Source organism: Octopus sinensis, linkage group LG13 (assembly GCF_006345805.1).
Source record: "Octopus sinensis linkage group LG13, ASM634580v1, whole genome shotgun sequence".
In the NCBI taxonomy this organism is placed as follows: Eukaryota; Metazoa; Mollusca; class Cephalopoda; order Octopoda; family Octopodidae; genus Octopus; species Octopus sinensis.
In genome coordinates this window covers 54,655,933-54,680,794 of record NC_043009.1, presented here as the reverse complement: position 1 = coordinate 54,680,794, position 24,862 = coordinate 54,655,933, and the positions used below count along the sequence as shown (strand labels likewise).

At 39.6% G+C, this 24,862-nt stretch overlaps 1 protein-coding gene across 6 annotated transcripts in view; it reads left to right on the top strand.

The window, feature by feature from the left end:
- The first annotated feature begins 1,753 nt into the window (after nt 1–1,753).
- Nucleotides 1,754–24,862, top strand: part of LOC115218302 (zinc finger protein 239-like) — a 44,009-nt gene continuing 20,900 nt past the window's right edge. Inside the window, exons 1-4 of one of the 6 annotated variants that reach the window (XM_036508361.1) lie at nt 1,766–1,997; nt 6,129–6,468; nt 7,920–9,199; nt 9,480–9,838. In XM_036508361.1, the coding sequence (XP_036364254.1) occupies nt 8,305–9,199; nt 9,480–9,532 (948 nt within the window). In that variant the 5' untranslated portion in view covers nt 1,766–1,997; nt 6,129–6,468; nt 7,920–8,304 and the 3' untranslated portion in view covers nt 9,533–9,838. The other 5 variants (XM_036508358.1, XM_036508356.1, XM_036508359.1 and 2 more) reach the window with 5 other exon arrangements.

Genomic DNA, 24,862 nt, shown 5'->3' with positions numbered 1-24,862 from the left:
TCATTCAACAGAAAAAAAATTCCAATGATTCCGGGATTTGGGGAGGGAGGGAGGAGTTCCGGTTTCCCACCCCACTTTTTTCAGAACAATAATAAGGGGTTTGCAGCATAGGGTACTTGATTCCGCGCAAAGAATCAGTCTTATTTTTTCTTGGAGAAAATCGTGTGGGTGTAGTTCCCAGGGGGAAGGAGAAATTTTCGAGGGTCTCAACCAACCCCGTTTTCTGGACCAAAAAAAGGGTTTTGTGGAATATTAGGTCACTGTAATTCATTCAACGGAAAAAAAAATTCCAGTGATTCCGGGATTTCTCTCTTTTACTTATTTCAGTCATTTTGACTGCAGCCATGCTTGCGCACCACCTTTAATCGAGCAACTCAACCCCGGGACTTATTCTTTGTAAGCCCAGTACTTATTCTATCGGTTTCTTTTGCCGAACCGCTAAGTGACGGGGGCATAAACACACCAGCATCGGTTGTCAAGCAATGCTAGGGGGACAAACACAGGCACACAAACATACATGCACCTATATATATATACATATATATGATGGGCTTCTTTCAGTTTCCGTCTGCCAAATCCACTCATAAGGCTTTGGTCGGCCCGAGGCTATAGTAGAAGACACTTGCCCAAGGTGCCATGCAGTGGGACTGAACCCGGAATCATGTGGTTGGTAAACAAGCTACTTACCACACAGTCACTCCTAAAAAAAAAAGGGTAGGGGTGGGTTGCGAAAAAATAAGGAGTTTGAACAAAAATAAGGGATTTGCGCCATATTAGGTCAGAGTACTTGATTCCACACAAAGATCCGAGTTTTTGGCTTTTTTTGTCTTAGTGAAAATCGTGCGGGTGAAAGTATTGAAATAGACCCACATCTTTAGTTATTGTCTCGGGCATAACTACAGATATGTGCTTCGTTGATTTTGTTTCTTCATAACTTTCTGAAAAATACATATTTTTTTTTTTTAATAAAATTTTCTAGTGATACATTTCAGGTGGTGTAGATTAGGGTTATATCATAATTTATTGTGAAAATTATTTCATCGGGCTGTCAAATCTCACCATTGCACATTGCCGTTCTCGGTTTCTTTTGCTGTCTCCAAGAATCCCTGCTCTTAGCTATTTCCCCCACCTGTTGTCACTCATCTTCTTGGACGCGTACATCCCAACGATTTGCTTGTCATTTGTGGTACTACTTGAGAAGAGTGGTCCCAGTGCGCGCATCCGCGCTAGCTAGTCGTGACTAGTCGATCCTTACTTTGTGTTTTTGTTTTATTTACTTTGTTTAAAAAATTATTTACCTTTTGTTTTTGTGTTTTATTAATTTTGTTTAAAAAAATTATTTACTTTGTGTAAAAAAAAGTTATTTATTTTGTGTTTTAATTTACTTTACAAGGTAGGTGTTGTAGGATCGACTAGTCACGACTAGCTAGCGCGGATGCGCGAGTGCGCGCACCGGGACCATTCTTCTTAAGTAGTACCTATTTCTTTATTGCCCACGAGGGGCTAAACATAGAGGGGACAAACAAGGACAGACATAGGTATTAAGTCGATTACATCGACCCCAGTGCGTAACTGGTACTTAATACCGTCGTTTACTTCGGTATCAGATCTAACCACCGGGTTAAGCAACAATAGTATTTTTTAGGGTTAACAATGTCTTTTAATTGGGGGTCAGATCTGAGCATGCGTTTAACAACAGGAAGCCGTATAGCACTCTTTTCTGATTAGAGGTAATTTCTTTCTTACGATCAAAGACGTTTCCGGTAAACTGAAAAAGCAGCATGCTGTTGTGAAATTTTCTCTTTTCATTCATTTACACAATGTTACAAATAACTAATTAACTACTGTAATTAATTTATAAGATTGTGTATCAAGTAGAAGAAAATAGGGATATTCTGTAAGAAATAGTTGCCAGCTCTGCAGAGTCTATCAATTTCTTCGTTGATTCCAAATCCTTCCAAGTACATCGTTATTGCATCTGATGATCGCATCTTTAAGTAAGTATTATCCACGTATTTTACAGATTTCGGCAATTCTTCGTTATTAACTGGCAAGCAGTCTTTCAAAAAACACCTTTACATATAAATCGTAGTTTCTCCGTTTCTTTCAGAATTTTTTTTTACATTCTATAGTATCCTACATTTCAAAACATCGACGGACGGAGGAGGCAGGAGATATAAAAATAAAAAAAGAAATGTTTTTCAAAATCTGTCTATCCTCTCCGTTTAATTATTTGGCGATCCTTCGGTATAGGTACCGTAAGTACCGGAACGGGTTTGTGTTAGGGTTAGGAGAAAAGGGTTTCTGTTATCTTCAGAAATGTAAACAAAGCCACCAAAGTGGCTTTGTTTACATTTCTGAAGATAACAGAAACCCTTTTCTCCCACCCCAACCCTAACCCTCCCCATATATATATATATATATATATATATATATATATTTCTTTACTACCCATAAGGGGCTAAGCACAGAGGGGACAAACAAGGACAGACAAAGGGGTTAAGTAGATTACATCGACCCCAGTGCGTAACTGGTACTTAATTTATCGACCCCGAAAGGATGAAAGGCAAAGTCGACCTCGAAAAAAAAAAACACTTTCTTGAAATGTATCCGGTACCTATACTGAAGTTACGCTCAGAAACCCTAACCCTAACTCCCCATATATATATAAAAAAATACTTTCTTGAAATGTATTCGGTACTTCTGGGTCGTGTACCGAAGTTACGCCATTTATTTATTTATAATTGTTAGTTAGGTGGATTTTTCTACAAATTTTAGTTTCCCACGTTTCAAAACACTGGGAGCGCAGGGAGGACACTTGACAAAAAAACCGTTTTTCAGACGTCTTGCTCCGCACTTATCCCTCATCGTACTTTAGGAGCAGCAAATGATTTTTTTTCTCTTTCGTTAATTCACATTCTGAAACTCTTATTCGAAAAAGAAAGAATGAAAAAAAATGTTACACCCCCTCCCAGTCCCACTTAATAGTACTTTTCACAATTAAAATGAAATTCCTTTTTTTATATTGTGATTATTTTTCACTGTTGCCAGTTTGTAAAATATATTTTTCTATAGCGTGGTGGTGGGGCAGAATGAGGAATTCTTTACTAAGAGAAAAAATAAAATTTACAAATGTTCATTGCCTTACTAAAAACTGTATCAGCTAAGCAAATGACCCCTAGATGCATCAAAATCACTATAACATATTCAGAACACTGTTTCAGAAGAATATCTCCTTCTCTTTGAGTATATATATAAAAGACAAGTTTAGCTAGGTCAAAATGAGTCTGACAAGAAAAAGTAAATTTGCCTCTCCAATTCTCCAGAAGTTACGTTTGAAAAAAGTCTTATACATATCAATGTCCATCCTTAGGCATCAGAAATGCAACAAAAATTTAAAGGTTAATATCTAGATCCGCGACCGGGTGGGAAAAATGGAAAAGAATATGTGTAATATGTCATATTCCTTCAATATACGATGCCTTACACCTGTTACACATATTCTTTTCCATTTTTCCCACCCGGGTGCGGATCTAGATATTAACCAATTTAAAATATCTTGGTCAAAGGAGTGGCTGTGTGGTAAGTAGCTTGCTTACGAACCACATGGTTCTGGGTTCAGTCTCACTGCGTGGCACCTTGAGCAAGTGTCTTCTACTATAGCCTCGGGCCGACCAGTGCCTTGTGAGTGGATTTGTTAGATGGAAACTGAAAGAAGACCGTCATATATATGTATGTGTATATATATATATGTGTGTGTGTGTTTGTCTCCCTAGCATTGCTTGACAACCGATGCTGGTGCGTTTACGTCCCCGTCACTTCACGGTTCGGCAAAAGAGACCGATGGAATAAGTACTGGGCTTACAAAGAATAAGTCCCGGGGTTGATTTGCTCGACTAAAGGCGGTGCTCCAGCATGGCCGCAGTCAAATGACTGAAACGAGTAAAAGAGTATCAAAATGGGAACTCAGAAATGAAAGTGAAAATAAAAAAAGAAATGGAAGAGGGTCAGGAAAAAAATGGCTTTGGGTAAAAGAAAATACAGGAAGATATGTTATTTTATTCAACATATTCCCCTCTGATTCACACACTTGTTGCAGCGGTCCTTCAGTTTTTCTAAGCCCTGTAAAAGAACTTAGAAGGTTGGGCTTCCGAACAGGCCTTTTGCGATACCCTTAAAGCCAGGAACACCAACTATGTAGCATTTTTAATGTTGATAGGCCAGTTACTGTGATTTTGTCCTGAAATAGCGTTTCTTATGGACATGCTGTGTTAAGACAAATAGCAGAGAGACAAACGTTTGTTCCAGCAATAAGTAGCAAGAACACCAGACACCTTTTAGCCTTTTCAATGGCACATGCTGTCAGCCAGCCACATACTCGGACAAGAACTTGTCACCTCTGATACAAGAAACAGTGAATAGAATATTCACTGATTGCATGGTAAGTAGCTTGCTTACCAACCACACGGTTCCAGGTTCAGTCTCACTGCATGGCACCTTGGGCAAGTGCCTTCTACTATAGCCTCGGCCCGACCAAATCCTTGTGAGTGAATTTGGTAGACGGAAACTGAAAGAAGCCCATCGTGTATATGTCTGTGTTTGTCCCCCCCCCCCAACATCGCTTGACAACCGATGCTGGTGTGTTTACGTCCCTGTAACTTAGCGGTTCGGCAAAGGAGACCGATAGAATAAGTACTAGGCTTACAAAGAATAAGTCCTGGGGTCGATTTGCTCAACTAAAGGCGGTGCTCCAGCATGGCCACAGTCATGACTGAAACAAGTAAAAGAGATAAAAGCTTCCCAGCTGAATAAAAATCTGATATCTGCAATTGAGGCACTATTAAAAAATTAAAATAGCCATCTGTATCGTATTTAATGTGTATGCATTGTTGAAAAGCATGTTTCACTTTTATAGTTATTGGGTCAGTCTCACATTACATACATAATAGCCAGAGACAACTTTTTAAGCTGTAAATTTTGAACATGCTCAATTTGTATTGACTTATATTGTTTTTCACTGTAAAGTTTGATCTCCCAGGCAAGTATAAAACAAATTTTTTTTTATCTGGAATGTATGTTGACTTTTTTGAAGAGGATCCAAAAAGTGTGACATATATGACATTACATAAAACTTTTTTTTTTCACCTGAAAATATTTTCAAATTTTGGCACAAGGCTGGCAATTTTGGAGCAGGGTTAAGTTGATTACATTGACCCTGGTGCATGACTAGTACTTATTTTATTGACCCCAAAAAGATGAAAGGCAAAGTTAACCTCCCTGGAACTCACCTGAAAATATTAACAGCTAATTCCTCTGAATTTCTCCAGAGCAGCATAAAGAGCCTCTTGGTGTATATTTACATTGAGCTTGAAATTTCAAAAAAAGATAATTATTTCTTTATTGCCTACAAGGGGACAAACAAAGGGATTAAGTCGATTGCATCAATCCCAGTGCATAACTGGTACTTAATTTATCGACCCTGAAAAGATGAAAGGCCAAGTTGACCTCGGCGGAATTTGAACTCAGAACATAATGGCAGATGAAATACCTATTTTTTTACTACCCACAAGGGGCTAAACACAGTGAGGACAAACAAGGACAGACAAACGGATCAAGTTGATTATATCGACCCCAGTGTGCAACTGGTACTTATTCAATCGACCCCGAAAGAATGAAAGGCAAAGTTGACCCCGAAGGAATTTGAACTCAGAACGTAGCGGCAGGTGAAATGTTGCTAAGCATTTCACCCGGCGTGCTAACGATTCTGCCAGCTCGCTGCCCTTATACAAGCATTTTGTCTAGTGCAGTAATGATCCTGCAAGCTCGCAGCCTTAATAATTGAAATAATAATGAACACAGAAGACATTCATATGCCACAAAGGACAATTTATTCTGGCAGTTGTATGTGTTAACTGCACATGAATGATATGTATTGTGTGTGCCATGCAACCCTGCTTACCCTATCTGCCTTCATGTGTATCTAAATCATTTCAGTAGCCAGTAATTGGATGAAATAATTTATTATTCACATTTCTTTGCTGAGTGAAAATAAATACAAATTATTTGCCAGGACTAACAAAAATTCATCCATTTAATCCTGAAATGTTATTCTCCTGATTGAATTTTAGAAATCATGGAAGAGACCAGTCACAAGAAAGCTATGACTCCAGCTGAGAGAAAACGCCTTCAACGACAGCGCCAAAAGGCTAAAGATCCAGACTTTCAGAAAAAGGAAAACGAACGATTGCGCTTGTTACGGAATGGAAACAGGGCCATGATGAGCCCATCTGAACTGCGGGAACAAAGGAAAAAAGATCGGGTTAGGCAGCATGCTTGCAGAGACAAAAAGAAACGTGTGGCTATTGAGAAGAAGGAAGCATCGACACCAAAATCAAAAGTAAAGGGATATGGCACACTACACTCAAATGGTTGTAGTTAGTGACTTTTCCTTGTCCATGAGCTTTTCAGGTTCGTCACGTACGTCACACGACTTACATGACATTTTTTGTGCCCCACAAAATTTTGGCCAGATTCCTCGACAGTTTTTCCCCTATAAATCATCCTGGTACACTTCTAACTGACAATATTTAATTATATCAAATTTGTTCACCTGCTGCTGGGAAGAAAAAAAAAAGATATGCCCAAAATGTGATGCATTTGACATTGGCTCAATTTCAAAATGCTTCCAAAAATGAGTTTGAAAATAATACATGCTTTTTTCCTTAACTTAAACTTCACGCATTAAAGCAGGTGAATTTTGTGCATGAATAAATGTAAGGTTGTCCCAAAAGTTCGTCGAAAGTCTTGGAAAATAATGGTCTTTATTTTGAGGAATAATTTGTTGTTTTTGTTAGTACTTGGCGAGTAAAAATTCAATTTTCGCAAGTGTTTACAAACTTTTGGGACAACCTAATAATACCTTGATATTTGCAATATTTTTTAATATTTTCGATATCTTCCAAATTGTGTAGATTTGGAAGAAATTGTCTCAGTGTCAATGTTTAGTCAAAAATGCACCATTTCAACATAGTTTTGCAGTTCTATAGGGGTTTTCCCAGGCATTTTAGAAATTTTTGAAAATCTGCTTTGGTTTAACTTTCAAGTAATTGGCTCATTGTGTTTTTAACACCATATATCCATAAGGCACATTGCTCAGTGGTTACAGCGTTGAGCTTACGATTGTGAGGTTGTGAGTTCGAATCACAGACCAGGCTGTGTGTTGTGTTCTTGAGCAAGACACTTTATTTCACGTTGCTCCAGTTCACTCTGCTGTAGAAATGAGTTGCGACATCACAGGTGCCAAGCTGTATCGGCTTTGCCTTTCCCTTGGATAACGCTGGTGGCGTGGAGAGAGGAGGCTGGTATGCATGGGTGACTGCAGGTCTTCCATAAACAACCTTGCCCAGACTTGTGCCTGGGAGAGTAACTTTGTAGGTGCAATTCCATGGTCAGTCATAACCGAAGGGGGTCTCAGCATCCATAAGAGATGTTATCTCAAGACAAATACCACTGTAACTGGCCTTTTGGCAGCGTATACATTAAGTATGATACATAGAGGGCTATTTTAATTTAATATTGCCCCAATTGCTTATACTGGATATATATGTGTGGTTGTGTATATGTCCCTGCCTACCTCTTGACAACCAGTGTTTGTTTATGTCCCGGTACCTTAGTGATTTGGTGAAAGGCATTAATAGAATAAGTACTAGGGTTAATTTATTTGAGGAAAGCCATCACTATGGTGCTCCAGCATGGCTGCAGTCTAATGACTGAAGTCAAGTAAGACACACACACACACACACACATATCATTATATATGATTTCAGTTGTCCTAGTAAGTGTATATATCTTTTGTTTAACAGTATAATAATGTGGTAAAATTTGTGTCTTCTATATCTTATACTATTTTTCTATTTCAGGATATCGGACAACATCAGAGTTAAATAATTTTTAACTTCAGAGGCATCTTCAACAGCTATCATCTTTTATTGACTAAAGGACATTATACAGAACAGGCACAACCTTGTTTTCATATATCCATGTTGAATTACACTGAAATATTTTTTTCTGAACTTGGATTAACAGCAACATTCCACTTCTTCACTGTCTTGGAATAGAGACTGATTTTGTACTCAAATTAAATTTGGACAACTTTACAAAGGTGTTTTCTGCATATGCAACCAATGACAAAAATTGCAGTTAATGGAAAGAAAACAGAAGGTATATTTGTTAGGGAAAATACTCATGAATTGAGAAAAAAAAAAAAAATTAATTTAATGAACGGATTTTTATTTTTCTGAAGAGATGCCAAAAATAATGGGAAAATCATCATACCACTGTGATATCTGTAAAAAGCCATTCTCTCGAGAAGTTAACCTCATTGCCCACAAACGTGTTTGTGCTGAAGTAAAACCATATCACTGTAATACTTGTGGTAAAGCATTCACTGGAAGAAGGGATTTAACTAAACACAAATGCATTAACACAAATGAGAAACCACATCGATGTGATATCTGTGGTAAAGCGTTCTCTTATGAAGGTTCTTTAACTATACACAAATACAGTCATACAGGAGAGAAGCCACATCACTGTGATATCTGTGGTAAATCATTCTCTCAAAAAGGTAATCTCACCATCCATAGGCGTAGCCATACAGGAGAGAAGCCATATCGCTGTGAGATCTGTGGCAAAGCATTCCCTTCAAGTGGTGAGCTGACTAACCACAAATACAGTCACACAAGTAAGAATCGATATCGGTGTGATATCTGTGGTAAATCATTCTTTTCTGCAAGTCTCTTGACTGTGCATAAATATTGTCATACAGGAGAGAAACCATATGGCTGTGATATCTGTGGTAAATCTTTTAATCAAAAGGGCAACCTTACCAGTCACAAGCGTATTCATACAGGAGAGAAACCATATGACTGTGATATTTGTCATAAAGCATTCTCTTCGAGTAGTGACTTAACTAAGCACATATACACTCACACAGGTAAAAAACGATATCAATGTGATATCTGTGGTAAATCATTCTCTCAGAATTCTAATTTAAATACTCACAAACGAGTTCATACAGGGGAAAAACCATATCATTGTGATATCTGTGGTAGTTCTTTCTCTCAAAATGATAACTTAATTAAACACAGACGAATTCATACAGGAGAGAAACCATATCCGTGTAATATCTGTGGTAGTTCTTTCGCTCAATATGGTCATTTATTTAATCACAGAAAAATTCATACAGGATAGAAACCATATCTGTAATCATCATCATCATCGTTTAACGTCTGTTCTCCATGCTAGCATGGGTTGGACGGTTCGACCGGGGATCTGGGAAGCCAGAAGGCTGCACCAGGCTCCAGTCTTATCTGGCAATGTTTCTACAGCTGGATGCCCTTCCTAACGCCAACCACTCCGTGAGTGTAGTGGGTGCTTTTTACGTGCCACCGGCACGGAAGCCAGTCGAGGCGGCGCTGGCATCTCTCATAGAAATACCCCAATTACTCACACATGCACTAATACAAAAGAGTAGCTATGTCACTAATATCCATGATAAAAGGTTCTCTCAAAGAAATAAATGAATTTCAAGTGCACTAACGCAAGAGAGAAGCTGTGGTAAAGTATTTTCTGAAGAAAAAAAAAAAAACCCATATTTGCTAGCATATAAAATGTGCTTCTTTTTTCAGTTTTAAATATATCAAAAAATTACCCTATGTCTAATGTGACCCTGCTATGGATAAGAGACTGAGTATTATCTGCTGAAGAGCCAGATAAGCATAAGTTGGCTAGACAATAGTTGTTGCTAATAATAAAATATTGAAAACAAGTCCAACTATAACAAATCTGTTTTTACTGTTCTATATTTTAGAGATGAGGAATTTTGTACATTTATATTGGATGGATATATGTCCTCATCTTTGTTGTTACCTTAACATTTTAGCTGATTTACTCTCCAGCCTTGATCAGGTGTCCTAATGGAATTTTGAACCCAACCCTGGGTTCTTACTCCTAAGGTATTTTTTGCTGATGTTTCTATTATTATTTATTCAAGGCACTGCCTGGTATTGAACTTGAAATCTTGGGTTTAGTAGCCTGCGCTCTTAACCATTACGCTATATTCCTGTGGGCAATTACAGTCTCCCTAAGATTGTCATGTACGGTTTCCCTAAGATTCACAAGGATGGTATTCCATTAAGACCCATAATGAGCAGTAGGGGTTTGGCATGTCATCCACTGAGCCACTTCCTTGTGGATATAATCATTCCAGTAGCAGGTAAGTCAACATCATATGTGAAGAATTCTACCCACTTCTGCGGTTTGCCACCTGGAATTGAGCCTGAGTGGATAAAGGATTCTATCCGACGGGGTCTGGGTGGTAGCAGTGCCAAGTTGCTCAATGTAAAAATGCTACCAGCGGCTGATTGGGAGGGGGCAAAAGCTGTTTTGACTCTATGGACCCAATCAGCTGAAAGTCTGGTTTTCCCAGATTTTTTGAGGATGGCCGGGTCTAGGTATCCGGTGATGCTCGAGGGACGCCCCCCCCCAAATGTCACCTGTGCCTAGAAACCGGCCACATCAAAAACTGCCCCAATGACCAAAATAGGGTCTTGGAGCAGTTAATTGAGGCATCACTTCCTGCTCCCTCATTGGAGGGAGAGAAGGAGGAGGATGTCGGGAGGTGGAAACCTCGAAAAAACGAAAGCGAAAGGCTGGCAACCCACCGAAGGACCCGAGGGCTGCGGGAGGAAGGGAGGACCTGCTGGACACAGCAGAGGAACACCACCCTCCAGCGGTTTGTGACACGCTGCCGGCGTGTCCCGATGCTCCTTCGGCGGGTGTGCCGCTGGAGGAGGAATTTGTGGTCCTCTTTCACAAGGGAGGGACATTGCAGAGTGTAATTGGCAAAATTGAAAGGAAGGGCCGGTGGGAGGGGCTTCTGTCCTGCACGGAAGACCCTGAGTGGCCTTCGCAAGGTGGCTGCGGAGGTCATGTGGGAGACCGATCTGTGCATGAAATGTTCAAGTTTGAAACTGACCAGGTGCTTCAATGAAGCGATGAGCCTGGTCGGACAGAAGAGTTGGAATTGCCGAACATTTTTGTAAGAGTTGTATTACTTCAAAAAGGTGGAGGCGCAATGGCCCAGTGGTTAGGGCAGCGGACTCGCGGTCGTAGGATCGCGGTTTCGATTCCCAGACCGGGCGTTGTGAGTGTTTATTGAGCGAAAACACCTAAAAGCTCAACGAGGCTCCGGCAGGGGATGGTGGTGATCCTTGCTGCACTCTTTCACCACAACTCACTCTCTCTCTTACTTCCTGTTTCTGTTGTACCTGTATTTCAAAGGGCCGGCCTTGTCACTCTCTGTGTCACGCTGAATATCCCCGAGAACTACGTTAAGGGTACACGTGTCTGTGGAGTGCTCAGCCACTTACACATTAATTTCACGAGCAGGCTGTTCCGTTGATCGGATCAACCGGAACCCTCATCGTCGGAACCGACGGAGTGCTTCCACACCTCAAAAAGACTGGTTTTTTTTTTATATAAAAAGTAAGACGATTATTGCCTCGTGTGTGTCTATTTACTGAACTGTGTAAGAGTTTTATAGCCTTACTAGCAGTATCGCCCGGCGTTGCTCGGGTTTGTAAGGGAAATAACTATAAAGCATTTTTAGAGAGTTATAGCCAAAAAATAGCAAAAAAAATGGGAAAAAAAATGATTGTAAATTTTTTTTTTGATAGTTAAAAAGGTCGAGTTGCGTCCCCTAGACCATCTGTGGTTTGTGTTTCTGATTGTCGACCCCATGTCGAATTTATTGATCTTTTTCAGAACTGGGGGAACTTTTCAAAATTTTCGCTGCGTTAGTTTTGAATTATGACATTGGGCTATGTGTGTGTCAAGTTTCATCAGAATTGGTTGAAAGCCGTGGTCAGGGTGAGGGTACAACCAAACAGACACACAGAAACACACACAGACAAACTGCCGTTTATATATAGAGAGATTATGTGATTTGAAAAGAAAAAGGAACAATGTTTTAGAGAAGCGAAAGTCGGCGGGCACTTTTCTTTTCTCCCATCCTTATCATCCTTGTATCATTATCATTCATCCCATTACTGTCTGTGTCCAGCCCGCAAGCTACTCCCTGTGTGCTGCCCTTGTGGCAAATTTAATAAAATAAAGTAGCTTGCTTACCTTACAAGAGTCAACACTTGTCTTTCCTCGTGGTAAGAATTTTTGCTGTTGTTACTGCTTCATTGTTGCTGTTTTGTTGATATTACATAGGCGCAGGAGTGGCTGTGTGGTAAGTAGCTTGCTAATCAACCACATGGTTTCGGGTTCAGTCCCACTGCATGGCATCTTGGGCAAGTGTCTTCTGCTATAGCCCTGGGCCGACCAATGCCTTGTGAGTTGATTTGGTAGACGGAAACTGAAAGAAGCCTGTCGTATATATGTATATATATATGTATGTGTGTTTGTGTGTCTGTTTGTCCCCCTAGCATTGCTTGACAACCAATGCTGGTGTGTTTATGTCCTCGTTACTTAGCGGTTCGGCAAAAGAGACCGATAGAATAAGTACTGGGCTTACAAAAAGAATAAGTCCCGGGGTCGAGTTGCTCAATTAAAAAGGCGGTGCTCCAGCGTGGCCGCAGTCAACTGAGTGAAACAAGTAAAAGAGTAATTACATTTTGGATTTGTTACCTTTGAAACAAGGAGTTACATTCGAACGTTTTTGAACTGTTTTATTCCCCGGTCTTACCTGGGAATAATTCAATAATTTAACACTTTCGCAAAAATACTGAACTTTGGCCATTGTGGCTTTTTTCTTCGTGTGTGAATAACATTTTTGAATTGTAATAGTCTTTTAGACTATTTTTGTGCCCCTCCCCCTAACGGGGGTGGGATTTGAACTGTATTACATAATTTAAAAATTACCGAATTATGCGAAGGAAGGGGCTGATCCACGTGCGGTGAAGTCGGCCCTAGCTTGTGGGCAATAAAGAAATAAGAAACGTTAGCACGCCGGGCGAAATGCTTAGCAGTATTTCGTCTACCGCTACGTTCTGAGTTCAAATTCCGCCGAGGTCGACTATGCCTTTCATCCGTACTGCGGCACAAGAAAGGCGGTGAACTTGCAGAATCGTTAGCAAGCCGGGCGAATTGCTTAGTGTTATTTCGCCCGCCCTTAAGTTCTGAGTTCAAATTCCGTCGAGGTCGATTTTTCCTTTCATTCTTTCAAGGTCAGTAATTTAAGTGCTAGTCGAGCACGGGTCGATGTAATCGACTCGACCCCTCCTCCGAAATTGCTGGCATTGTGCCAAAATTTTAAACAAATTATAATAGGCTCAAGACGACGCATTTAGTTGTGGTGTAATCAATTATACACCAACAGTACTTGATTGGCGTTTTATTATATCGACCACAGAATTTGATACATATTTTTTTTTATCGACCATAGCAGATGAAAGGTAAAGTCGATATAGCCTGTATTTGAACTCAAGATGTAAAGTAATGTACTTAAATATAACAGAACTTTTCAAACGGTCGTTCTAATCATTAATTTATCTCACTTTAACTCGCATAGAGATTCAAGTTAGGTAACTCTTATTAAACTTCTTAACAATATATGAGTAATCTCCCCTGCGCCATATAATAATTTATAAACTATTAATTTACGGAGATGTACTTGCATAGCAAGTGATTTGATCTGAGATCGTGTGCTGGAACGAAAACAATTGCAGCGTGGAAGGTGTTTGTAAGCCATTTAAGAAACACACAAAAGCCCAACATTTAAGTTTAATTTGTCAAAATATTTTCCTCAAATTAAACTTAAATTTTGAAGTGAATCGAACGGCTTTTGTGTGTTTCTTAAATGGCTTACAAACACCTTCCACGCTGCAATTGTTATAATTTATTTGTCTTCAAATTGACTCTAGAGTTGGAGCCTTCGTTATTCCTATCATCTCTTACAACCAATGTATCTGTTGTTATTTGTTGATATACATCAGCGCTCCGCGACCTTTTTTTCATTTGTGGTACACTTATATTCCTTTCAAAATTCGGTGGCACACCTGAACTAAAACTATAACTAAAAATATAGAGGTAAAAATTATATCCAGGTTATACAGCGGCACACCTAGCATCGTCTCGTGGCACACCAGTGTGCTGGGGCATGCCGGTTGCAGAGCACTGGTACATTGGTTGTGAGAAGTTATAGGAATAACGAAAGCGCCAACTCTTGGGCCAATACAAAGACATCGGATTTAATAATCTTTTTACATTCTTGACATGTCAGATAAGTGAGAGGACTATCTTACTCCTTTAATCTTTTACTTGTTTCAGTCATTTGACTGCGGCCATGCTGGAGCACCGCCTTTAGTCGAGCAAATCGACCCCGGGACTTATTCTTTGTAAGCCCAGTACTTATTCTATCGGTCTCTTTTGCCGAACCGCTAAGTGACGGAGACGTAAACACACCAGCATCGGTTGTCAAGCAATGCAAGGGGGACAAACACAGACACACAAACACACACACACATACATATATATACATATATACGACAGGCTTCTTTCAGTTTCCGTCTACCAAATCCACTCACAAGGCATTGGTCGGCCCGGGGCTATAGCAGAAGACACCTGCCCAAGATGCCACGCAGTGGGACTGAACCCGGAACCATGTGGCTGGTTAGCAAGCTACTTACCACACAGCCACTCCTGCGCCTATATCTTATACAAAAAGTAAAAACAACACAATTATTAGTGAACTTATAAAAGTTTTAAGTTACCTTGTAGACTTCTATATCGTTAAGTAACTCTTACATAGTGGCAAAAATCCGTCTCACATCCAGCCAACGATAGATGCCAACTAAAACGTTATTGGAAACACCGTGGATTTATTTCGAAATCGAAGCAAATATTTTGTTTTTCCTCTTAATGAATCAATCTCCTGCGCTATTGCCGCGCTCTCGTTCCCGCCTAGGGTCCAGGTGTTCTTAATTTTTTTTTCTACGTTACAGCTTAACAGAAGGATACAATTATCGTACCGCTGTTTGGAGGCGCTGACTATGAGGCACATCTGTCCGGACGGACATTCAAGCGGTTTCAGTGACTATAATTTTCGTTACTGGAGGCAAACACACATGCACACACACACACACGCATGTACAAGCACACACAAACACACACACACACACCACACACACACACACACACACACACACACACACACACACAATCTGAAATACTACAGTTTGACGATAGTAGGGCAAATCACTTGCATGTCGAGAATTCGAGAGGGTAGACATTCTGAGAAAGAAATTTGGGAGGTGGGTACACACACACACACATACACACACGCATGTACAAAGAAAGATACACATCCAGAGAGAAAGTGTGAGAGGGAAAGAAAGGAGAGAGAGAGAGAGAGAAGAAAGAAACAATAAAACGTCTAATGTCAAATAAGTGAGCATCGAAACAGCGATGCCAAATAAACGGCGCCAAAACGTCTTATAACTGAGATTTAATCATTCCAGTAGACCGTACTTTGCAATTTAAACTTACTGCTACCGAACCCAGTAATCACCCCTATCGTTTTCGAGCCCCTACTTCTATTTCTCAAAAGGTATAAAAATCTATATGATCTGGGCGCAACCAGCCTGACACTTCCTTTTCTTTCCCATCTAGATGACCTCGTTCTTCATCTCCTGTACGACTTCTACCAGTTTAGTTTCAGTGGGGTGAACCATTTGGTACTTTCTCTGAACTAATACACCACTTAACTTGCAAGCTCTGTGGTGCACTACATTTCGGCAAAACAGAGGTCCTTATCTGAAATACTAATTCCATAAGTAATTTGGTGTATTCAATTCCGTAACCTGAAACGTTAACTTACCAAATTACTCCTCCGATATCTCTCAGTTTATGGTGCTTTCAAACGCTTTGGATCAACGAAATCTGCAAACACTCAGAGCAGTACCTTACTTTTTACCTCGCATCTTTTCCCCACACGGCATTAATACACACTCCAAATCTTGACTTTGTTTTTCTCATCTTCTGGTTTTGTCATCATATGGCGTGCATTTGCTTGCATTGCAATGTATTTATGTGTCAACACGTGTGTGTATGTGTATAGTTTGGTTGTATATGTTGTGTGCAATTTGGTGCACACGCTAATCATGATTGTACATCCTTTGTACATCCAAAGATTTTATATCTATAGTTATGCGTGTTCTATTAACCAATTATTTCCATTATGCTGTTCTATTAATTAACGATTCTGTTCCCGCTTCCAATCGCCATCTGTTGTTACAGATTTTGCTCAACCATTCTCTGGATATTCTTCTTTATAATTCTGATATCTCCTTACAAAGTTTTAATGCTTTACATTCTTTACAGCCTCTATATTCTTTGCATTCTCACCACTTCTTACTGATTTTAGTTCTCTCTCTCTATATATATATAGCTTCTACCATTAAGTTTTTCTTACTAATTTCTGCCGTCTTTTTTGTGTATGAGTCTCTATTACTGTGTTTGTGTCCTTTCGTCCTCACTTGCAATAGTCCTCTCTTGCATTTCACACGTCATTCCTGTTTCAGCTGATGTAGTTCTTACCACAAACACAATCATCATTCCTTCAAATTTTACTTCTTCGCCTATTGTATAGCTCGCACTTAACTCGTGTAATTTCTTGCCAGCCTACCCATTTTTTCCTCACAACAACGCGTTCATTTCACAGCTTTACTTTATTATCTTTCTCACTCGCAATTTTTCTACAACATAATCAAGTCATATAATAATCAAATCTCATATAGAATGTAAAAAGATCATAACTTTGAAAACTTCAATATCACCGGTCTTCATTGCGTTGCAGCCACAAGCACACCTACGTTAAAATTTCTCTGGTCTTTTGATGATACCTCATAAAAACTAATGAAGATACTTCAACCTCACCAAAACAGACATTTTAATTACAAGATGGAAATAATCTCTAAGTACCGCCAGGAAAAGAAATTCACTTATTGGAATATCGACAATCATCACTAGTCGAATTACGTTGATAAATACGATCAAATGAAGTTCTCACTCTACTGCTAGGCCCATCTTTGTTATACCTTTCTACGCATGGAAACAAACGGAAACACCTGTGTATGGACGAAACCTAGTACGCCTGTAAACAAATATGGACACATAAGAGAGTGTTTTACCTGTGTACACATGTAAAAAAATATATAAACGAATATGGATACTATTTTAAATATATATATATATATATAATATATATATATATATATATATATATATAATGTGTGTGTGTGTGTGTATATATATATATATGTGTGTGTGTGTGTGTATAGGGAGAATTCACAAAAAAAAGACAAAAGACGAAGACAGGTGGTGTAGAAAACAAACAGATGTATTAGTATAACGCTCGGGAAGTGAAAATGTCTTTAACGTTTCGAGCCTACGCTCTTCCACAGAAAGAAACAAGGAGAGAAAATAAAGAATGTGTAGTGGTTAGCGATCTATCATGGCGAATGATATATATGATCTATCTATCTATCTATCTATCTATCTATCTATCTATCTATCTATCTATATCTATCTATCTATCTATCTATCTATCTATCTATCTATCTATGTGTGTATGTGTGTGTATATATATATATATATATATATATATATGTGTGTGTGTGTGTGTGTGTATATACATGTTAGATTTATATTGTCGAAAAAACTTCGCGCGCGTGCACACACACACACACACACACATACACACACACACACACACACACATTGTAGGACGGGATGTATAATTGATTTTCGATTTGTTTTTTTTTTGAAAATTGTAACATTGAATACATTGTTAGTTATCGCAAAACTACTTCTTAAAGTTGGCACCTCTATATTATTGTAGAACTTAAAAACGAATTCAGAGTTGCCAAGTTATTAAAGAAGAAGAAGAAAACAAAATGCATACGATATTGTTTCTGAATATCATTTATTACACTCACCAGAAATGGAATATGTCTTAAAATTACCTCCATCATTAGAGGTAAATAACATGCACACACATAAAATCCTGCGAGCTGGCCGAAACGTTAGCACGCCGGGCGAAATGCTTAGTGGTATTTCGTCTGCCGTTACGTTCTGAGTTCAAATTCCGCCGAGGTCGACTTTGCCTTTCAACCTTTCGGGGTCGATTAAATAAGTATCAGTTATGCACTGGGGTCGATGTAATTGACTTAATACCTATGTCTGTCCTTGTTTGTCCCCTCTATGTTTAGCCCCTTGCGGGTAATAAAGAAATAGGTATTTCGTCTGCCGCTGCGTTCTGAGTTCAAATTCCGCCGAGGTCGACTTTGCCTTTCATCCTTTCGGGGTCGATAAATTAAGTACCAGTTACGCACTGGGGTCGATCTAATCGGCTTTATCCGTTTGTCTGTCCTTGTTTGTCCCCCTCTCTGTTTAGCCCCTTGTGGGCAATAAAGAAATAAGAAATTATCCTGCTCTCATGATATTATATGTAATTGAATCCTGGAATTCTGAGGCTGAACGCGCTGCACCTTGTTTAATAGTGATATATGTAGTGCACATACACACACACACACACACACACACACACACACACACACACACACACTCATTGATCTTCACCCACTATTCCGGGAGATTGTGGAGTAGAGTCCTTGGGCATTCTTCCATAAGGTCCTATTTAGAAGCAACCGTCATTCGACTTTCTGGTCGGATTCCCAAGCGAGACCAGTTAAGACTGGATATTATCCAACCATTTATTTCTTGGTCGATCCCTTGATCCCCTGCCGGTCGGCTCAGCTTGAAAAAAATCCGTCTCATAAGACAAAAATGGATGAAGATATACTCATTTCTCATTTACTCTTTTACTTGTTTCAGTCATTTGACTGCGGCCATGCTGGAGCACCGCCTTTAATCGAGCAACTCGACCCCGGGACTTATTCTTTTGTAAGCCCAGTACTTATTCTATCGGTCTCTTTTGCCGAACCGTTAAGTGACGGGGACATAAACACACCAGCATCGGTTGTCAAGCAATGCTAGGGGGACAAACACAGACACACAAACACACATACGCATACATATATATATATATATATATACGACGGGCTTCTTTCAGTTTCCGTCTACCAAATCCATTCACAAGGCATTGGTCGGCCCGAGGCTATAGTAGAAGACATTTGCCCAAAGTGCCACGCAGTGGGACTGAACCCGGAACCATGTGATTGGTAAACAAGCTACTTACCACACAGCCACTCCTGCGCCTATGTATCTTTGATATGCTTAAAATATGAACTTCAAGGGGAGATGAGCTATTTAAGAGTTTACATAAAACATACTGGGAAAATATTCCTGGGTAGCATCCACAGAAGTTGTGAAAAAAATTTTTCATTGAGTAAAAACATCATTTCGAAAAATTTTGAAGATTTGGTAAATAAATTTCCTTTTACTTTCCCGAAGTCATGATGTAATACTCTTTACTCTCTTTTACTTGTTTCAGTCATTTGACTGCGGCCATGCTGGAGCACCGCCTTTAGTCGAGCAAATCGACCCCGGGACTTATTCTTTGTAAGCCCAGTACTTATTCTATCGGTCGCTTTTGCCGAATCGCTAAGTGACGGAGACGTAAACACACCAGCATCGGTTGTCAAGCAATGCAAAGGGGACAAACACAGACACACAAACACACACACATACATACATATATATATATATACATATATACGACAGGCTTCTTTCAGTTTCCGTCTACGAAATCCACTCACAAGGCATTGGTCGGCCCGGGGCTATAGCAGAAGACACTTGCCCAAGATGCCACGCAGTGGGACTGAACCCGGAACCATGTGGTTGATTAGCAAGCTACTTACCACACAGCCACTCCTGTGTGTAACAGGTTTCTGTCTTAGTTTGAGCCCAGACTGATTTTTCTCCCATTAGAAACACGATGTTTGAAAATAGTGATTTATGCGTTATATCAAATGTATATACACCACTGATAGGCCTATTACTGCGGTATTTGTCCCGAAATACGAGGGTGAGTCAAAAAAGTAATGCCATTTTGTTTAGGACATGTATAATTACCAACACAGGAACATGTATCATACATCAAAGTGAAGCTTGTCCTCTGTGGATCACATCCCTACTTCTCAAAGTAGTCACCATTTCTCTCAGTAGCAATGTTCCACTTTCGAATGAGAGCATGTATAACTCCCCTGTAAAATTCTGTTCACTGCTATTTGAGCCACTTCTTCCTTACAGTTTTCACTTCCTCGTCACTGGAATAATTTAGCGCCTTCAGACTATCACCTCTTCGGCCCCATGAAAGAGGGTTTGAAAGGCAAACATTATTCCAGTGACGACTCCTTTTTCAGAGTAGTCAGACTTGTTCTTCATCACCACTGTAGCATTTCCCTTGTCTGACCCCCACCAGGAAGATGTCCAAGTGCTGTTAGATCATGTGAACTCAATAAAGCCATCCATACAGGTCACAGTGGAAAAAGAAAAAAGACAATCAGCTAGCATTCCTGGTCGTATTAATAACATGCACCAAGTATGGATTCAGGACACCCGTATACCGCCAGCCGACCTTCATTGGACAATACCTCAACTTCAACTCCCACCATCCATGCAATATAAAGAGAGGGATTGCTTAGTGCTTAAAACATCGAGCAATGAATATAAGTAGCGATCGTGATACCTACCACGAAGAAATGATCAAGGTCAGTAACAATGTATTAAGCAACAACAACCCCAAAAGTATACTCTCTACTCCAAGTATGAAGAAAAAAGAGGATGAAACCGATAAACTGTCCACAGTCTGTCTACCCTATGTGAAAGGCCTCTCCGAAAAAATACAAAAGATATGCGGCTCATATGACATCAGGACAGTATTTAAAAGTAATACAACACTTCGCAAATATCTCCTTCGGGTAAGACCACCAATAGAAGAGAATATGACCAAGAACTGCGTGTACTCCATCCCATGCAGCTGTGGTAGGTTATACAAAGGGGAAACATGCCGCCCCCTCAAAATAAGGGTGGAGGAACATCGCAAAGCTGTGACACGGGGAGATATTGAAGAATGGGGTATAGCTGATCATGTATGGAAAAATGGGGACCACCTCCCCCTGTGGGATGAAGTTAAGATAATAGACAGAGAACACCACTGGAAAATACGAAAACTAAAAGAAGCAGCACATATGCTAGGACACAACAACCTCCTAAGCAGACCGAGTGCAGATATGAACAGCATATGGGAACCGGTATTAAGGAAGGATAGGAGAATATTAGATTTATAAGCCCTAAAATTCACTCCATAATTGCCCACGGGCATATGGTATAGTGGTTAAGAGCGCGGGCTACTGATTCCGAGTTCGGATTCCAGGCAGTGACCTGAATAATAATAATAATAATAATAACAAAAAACCTTAGGTTCGAAATTTCCCCAAGATATCTGATGACGGTTGGAGGGTATATCAGCCGAAATGATACGTTGACAACAAACAAGATGAGGACAAATATCTGTCAAATGTAAATTTTATCTTTAATTTTTGTGGTTGGTAGCGGAAAAAACCGACTATATTTCTATAATGAAAATAGTCAAATTTTAAGCATTTTACGAAGTATATCCTAGTTTTCATAAACATAGGCGCAGGTATAGCTGTATACGTAGGAAGCTCGCTTTGCAAACACATGGTTTTGTGTTACACTATAGTCCTGGACAGACCAAGACTAATCCTTTGTGAGTGAATTAGATTGGCAACTGGTTGTTGGTTTGCTTACGACCTCATAACGGTTCACAAAACGAGACGGATAGAATAAATGAAATAATAATGAATGCGCCCTTTTAAAGCCTAGCCAGGCTCATGGGCCCGATTTCCCGGTTTCTATGGCGTATGTGTTCCCCAGCGGGACGGGAAGCCAGTCCATCGCAGCGTTACTCATTTTTTCCAGCTGAGTGGACTGGAGCAACGTGAAATGAAGAGTTTTGCTCAAGAACAGAACGCGTCGCCCGGCCCAGGAATCGAAACCACAATCTTACGATCATGATGCCGACACCCTCACCATAAGCCACGCGCCTCCACAATTTAACACCTAAATATAAGAGAAAAACTGTTAAGCCTTCCTCTGAAACTATTAAAAGGACTACACTAGCTATTATACTAATTACAGTTACTATTCTATTAACAAGGGCATTCCATATGCGCTATATTGCTATAACAATCCGCTGGGGTTGATAAAATAAAATACCTGTTTCTTTACTACCCACCAGGGGCTAAACACAGAGAGGACAAACAAGGACAGACAAACGGATTAAGTCGATTACATCGACCCCAGTGCGTGACTGGTACTTAATTTATCGACCCCGAAATGATGAAAGGCAAAGTCGACCGCGGCGGAATTTGAACTCAGAACGTAACGGCAGACAAAATACCGCTAAGCATTTCGCCCGGCGTGCTAACGTTTCTACCAGCTCGCCGATAAAATAAAATACCAGCTAAATACTAGGGTCGATGAAACGAATATCCCTTCCCAACAAAATTTCGGGCAGAAAGAAGCCATAAGGGCAGAGTGAGCTGGCAGAGTCGTTAGCAGGTCGGACAAAATACTTAGGACATTTCTTGCGGTTTATTACGTTCTGAGTTCAAATTTTACCGTGATCAACTTTGCCTCTAATCTTTTCGGGCTTGATAAAAATAAAGTATCCGTTAGATACTGGGATCGATGTAAACGACAATCCCCTTCCTACAAAAATTCCAGGCTTTGTGCCTACAGCAGAAAGAAGTAATGAAGACAGAGTGAGATGTCAGACGTGGGTCAGCACGTCGGACAAAATGATTAGCGACATATTTTCCGGTTCATTAGGTTCTGAGTTCAAATTTTACCGAGGTCAACTTTGCCTCTAATCTTTTCAGGCTTGATAAAAATAAAGTACCCGTTAGATCCTTGTGCCTACAGCAGAAAGAAGTAATGAAAACGGAGTGAGATGTCAGACGTGGGTTAGCATGTCGGACAAAATGATTAGCGACATATTTTTCGGTTCATTAGGTTCTGAGTTCAAATTTTACCGAGGTCAACTTTGCCTCTCATCTCTTCGGGCTTCACAAAAATAAAAGTACCCGTCAAGTACTGGGGTTGATATAATCGACTTGTCCTCACCCCTCAAAGCTACTGGCCTCCGGTTAAGGGATAATGTGATCTCAGTCTCTTACATATTAACCAGTAACCCACCTTTTGAGTTCCAGGGCTCATGAATAAATATTACATTAATGATGGTTAACGACCATTAGAATTGATTGTTATACCAACACGATTTCAGATTATTATTAAGAAAAAAAGAAGCGTATGTTAACATATTTCTTAAGTACGTCAATTATCTTTCATTGTTTTGAATAGCTAGAAGACTAGGATGGGGGCGAGGAGACAGTTGAGAAATCTGTTGGAAATCTGTATGTTCATTCAATGTTTTTGAAGATGTCCTTTGTATGTGTGTGTGTGTGTTATTTATCTATCTCGGTGACCTTTTCCTTGGATAAACATCGTTGGTTTGGAGAAAGGTAATTGGTATGCATAGTCAATTGCCAGTCTTCTTTCTGTCTATTTAAGATTCCTCGATAGATAGGTGGATAGACAGATAGACAAATAGACTAACAGACAGACAGATAGATAGATAAATAGATAGATAGATAGATAGATAAATAGATAGGTAGATAGATAAATAGATAGATAGATAGATAGATAGATAGATAGGTAGATAGATAGATAGATAGATAGATAAATAGATAGGTAGATAGATAGATAGATAGGTAGATAGATAGAGATAGATAGATAGAGATAGATAGATAGGTAGATAGATAGATAGATAAATAGATAGATAGATAGATAAATAGGTAGATAGATAAATAGATAGATAGATAAATAGATAGATAGATAGATAAATAGATAGGTAGATAGATAGATAGATAGATAAATAGGTAGATAGATAGATAAATAGATAGATAGAGCGTTAGATAGGTAGATAGATAGATAAATAGATAGGTAGATAGATAGATAGATAAATAGTAGATAGATAGATAGATAGATAGATAGATAGATAGATAGATAGATAGATAGATAGATAGGCAGATAGATAGGTAGATAGATATGTATTTATGTTTATGTCAGGTTCTAGTGTTACTGGTAACATGTGTCCCAGTACAACCTGTCTCATGGCCGGGCTTTCGGCGACTAAACTAGGTAGCCATTTCAAGCTTGCTTGGTAAGGAGAGCGGTTTTCGTTGGGCACTCTGTAGGACGAAAAACAAAACCTGTCAAAGGCGGATGAAGCCAGTAGATTCAACGGCCATCCAACACCTGTGAGTGATCCTTACTCTTTGTTTAGACATCTCACTAGGTGAAGGGAATTACCAAAACAACATCCACCTCATAGCGAAGCCAGATATCATGCCCTAGCTGGTTTCAGGGACTTACTTGGCATTGTTGTTGGGAGTCTCGATGGTGCTTGTGCACGCTTTTATTGACTTTAAATTTCGGGCATCGATGATAGACACTGTCATTAACATCTAGGTTAAAAAAATTTTTGTCACTGATGGTCATACTCATCCACGAGTTGACAGCCGCACTCACACACACACACACTCACACACACACACACACACACACACACACACACACCACACACACACACACACACACACACACACGTGTATGTATGCATGTATGCATGTATGTATGTATGTATGTATTCATGTAATGTATGTATGTATGTATGTATGTATGTATGTATGTATGTGTGTGTGTGTGTATGTATGTATGTATGTATGTATGTATGTATGTATGTATG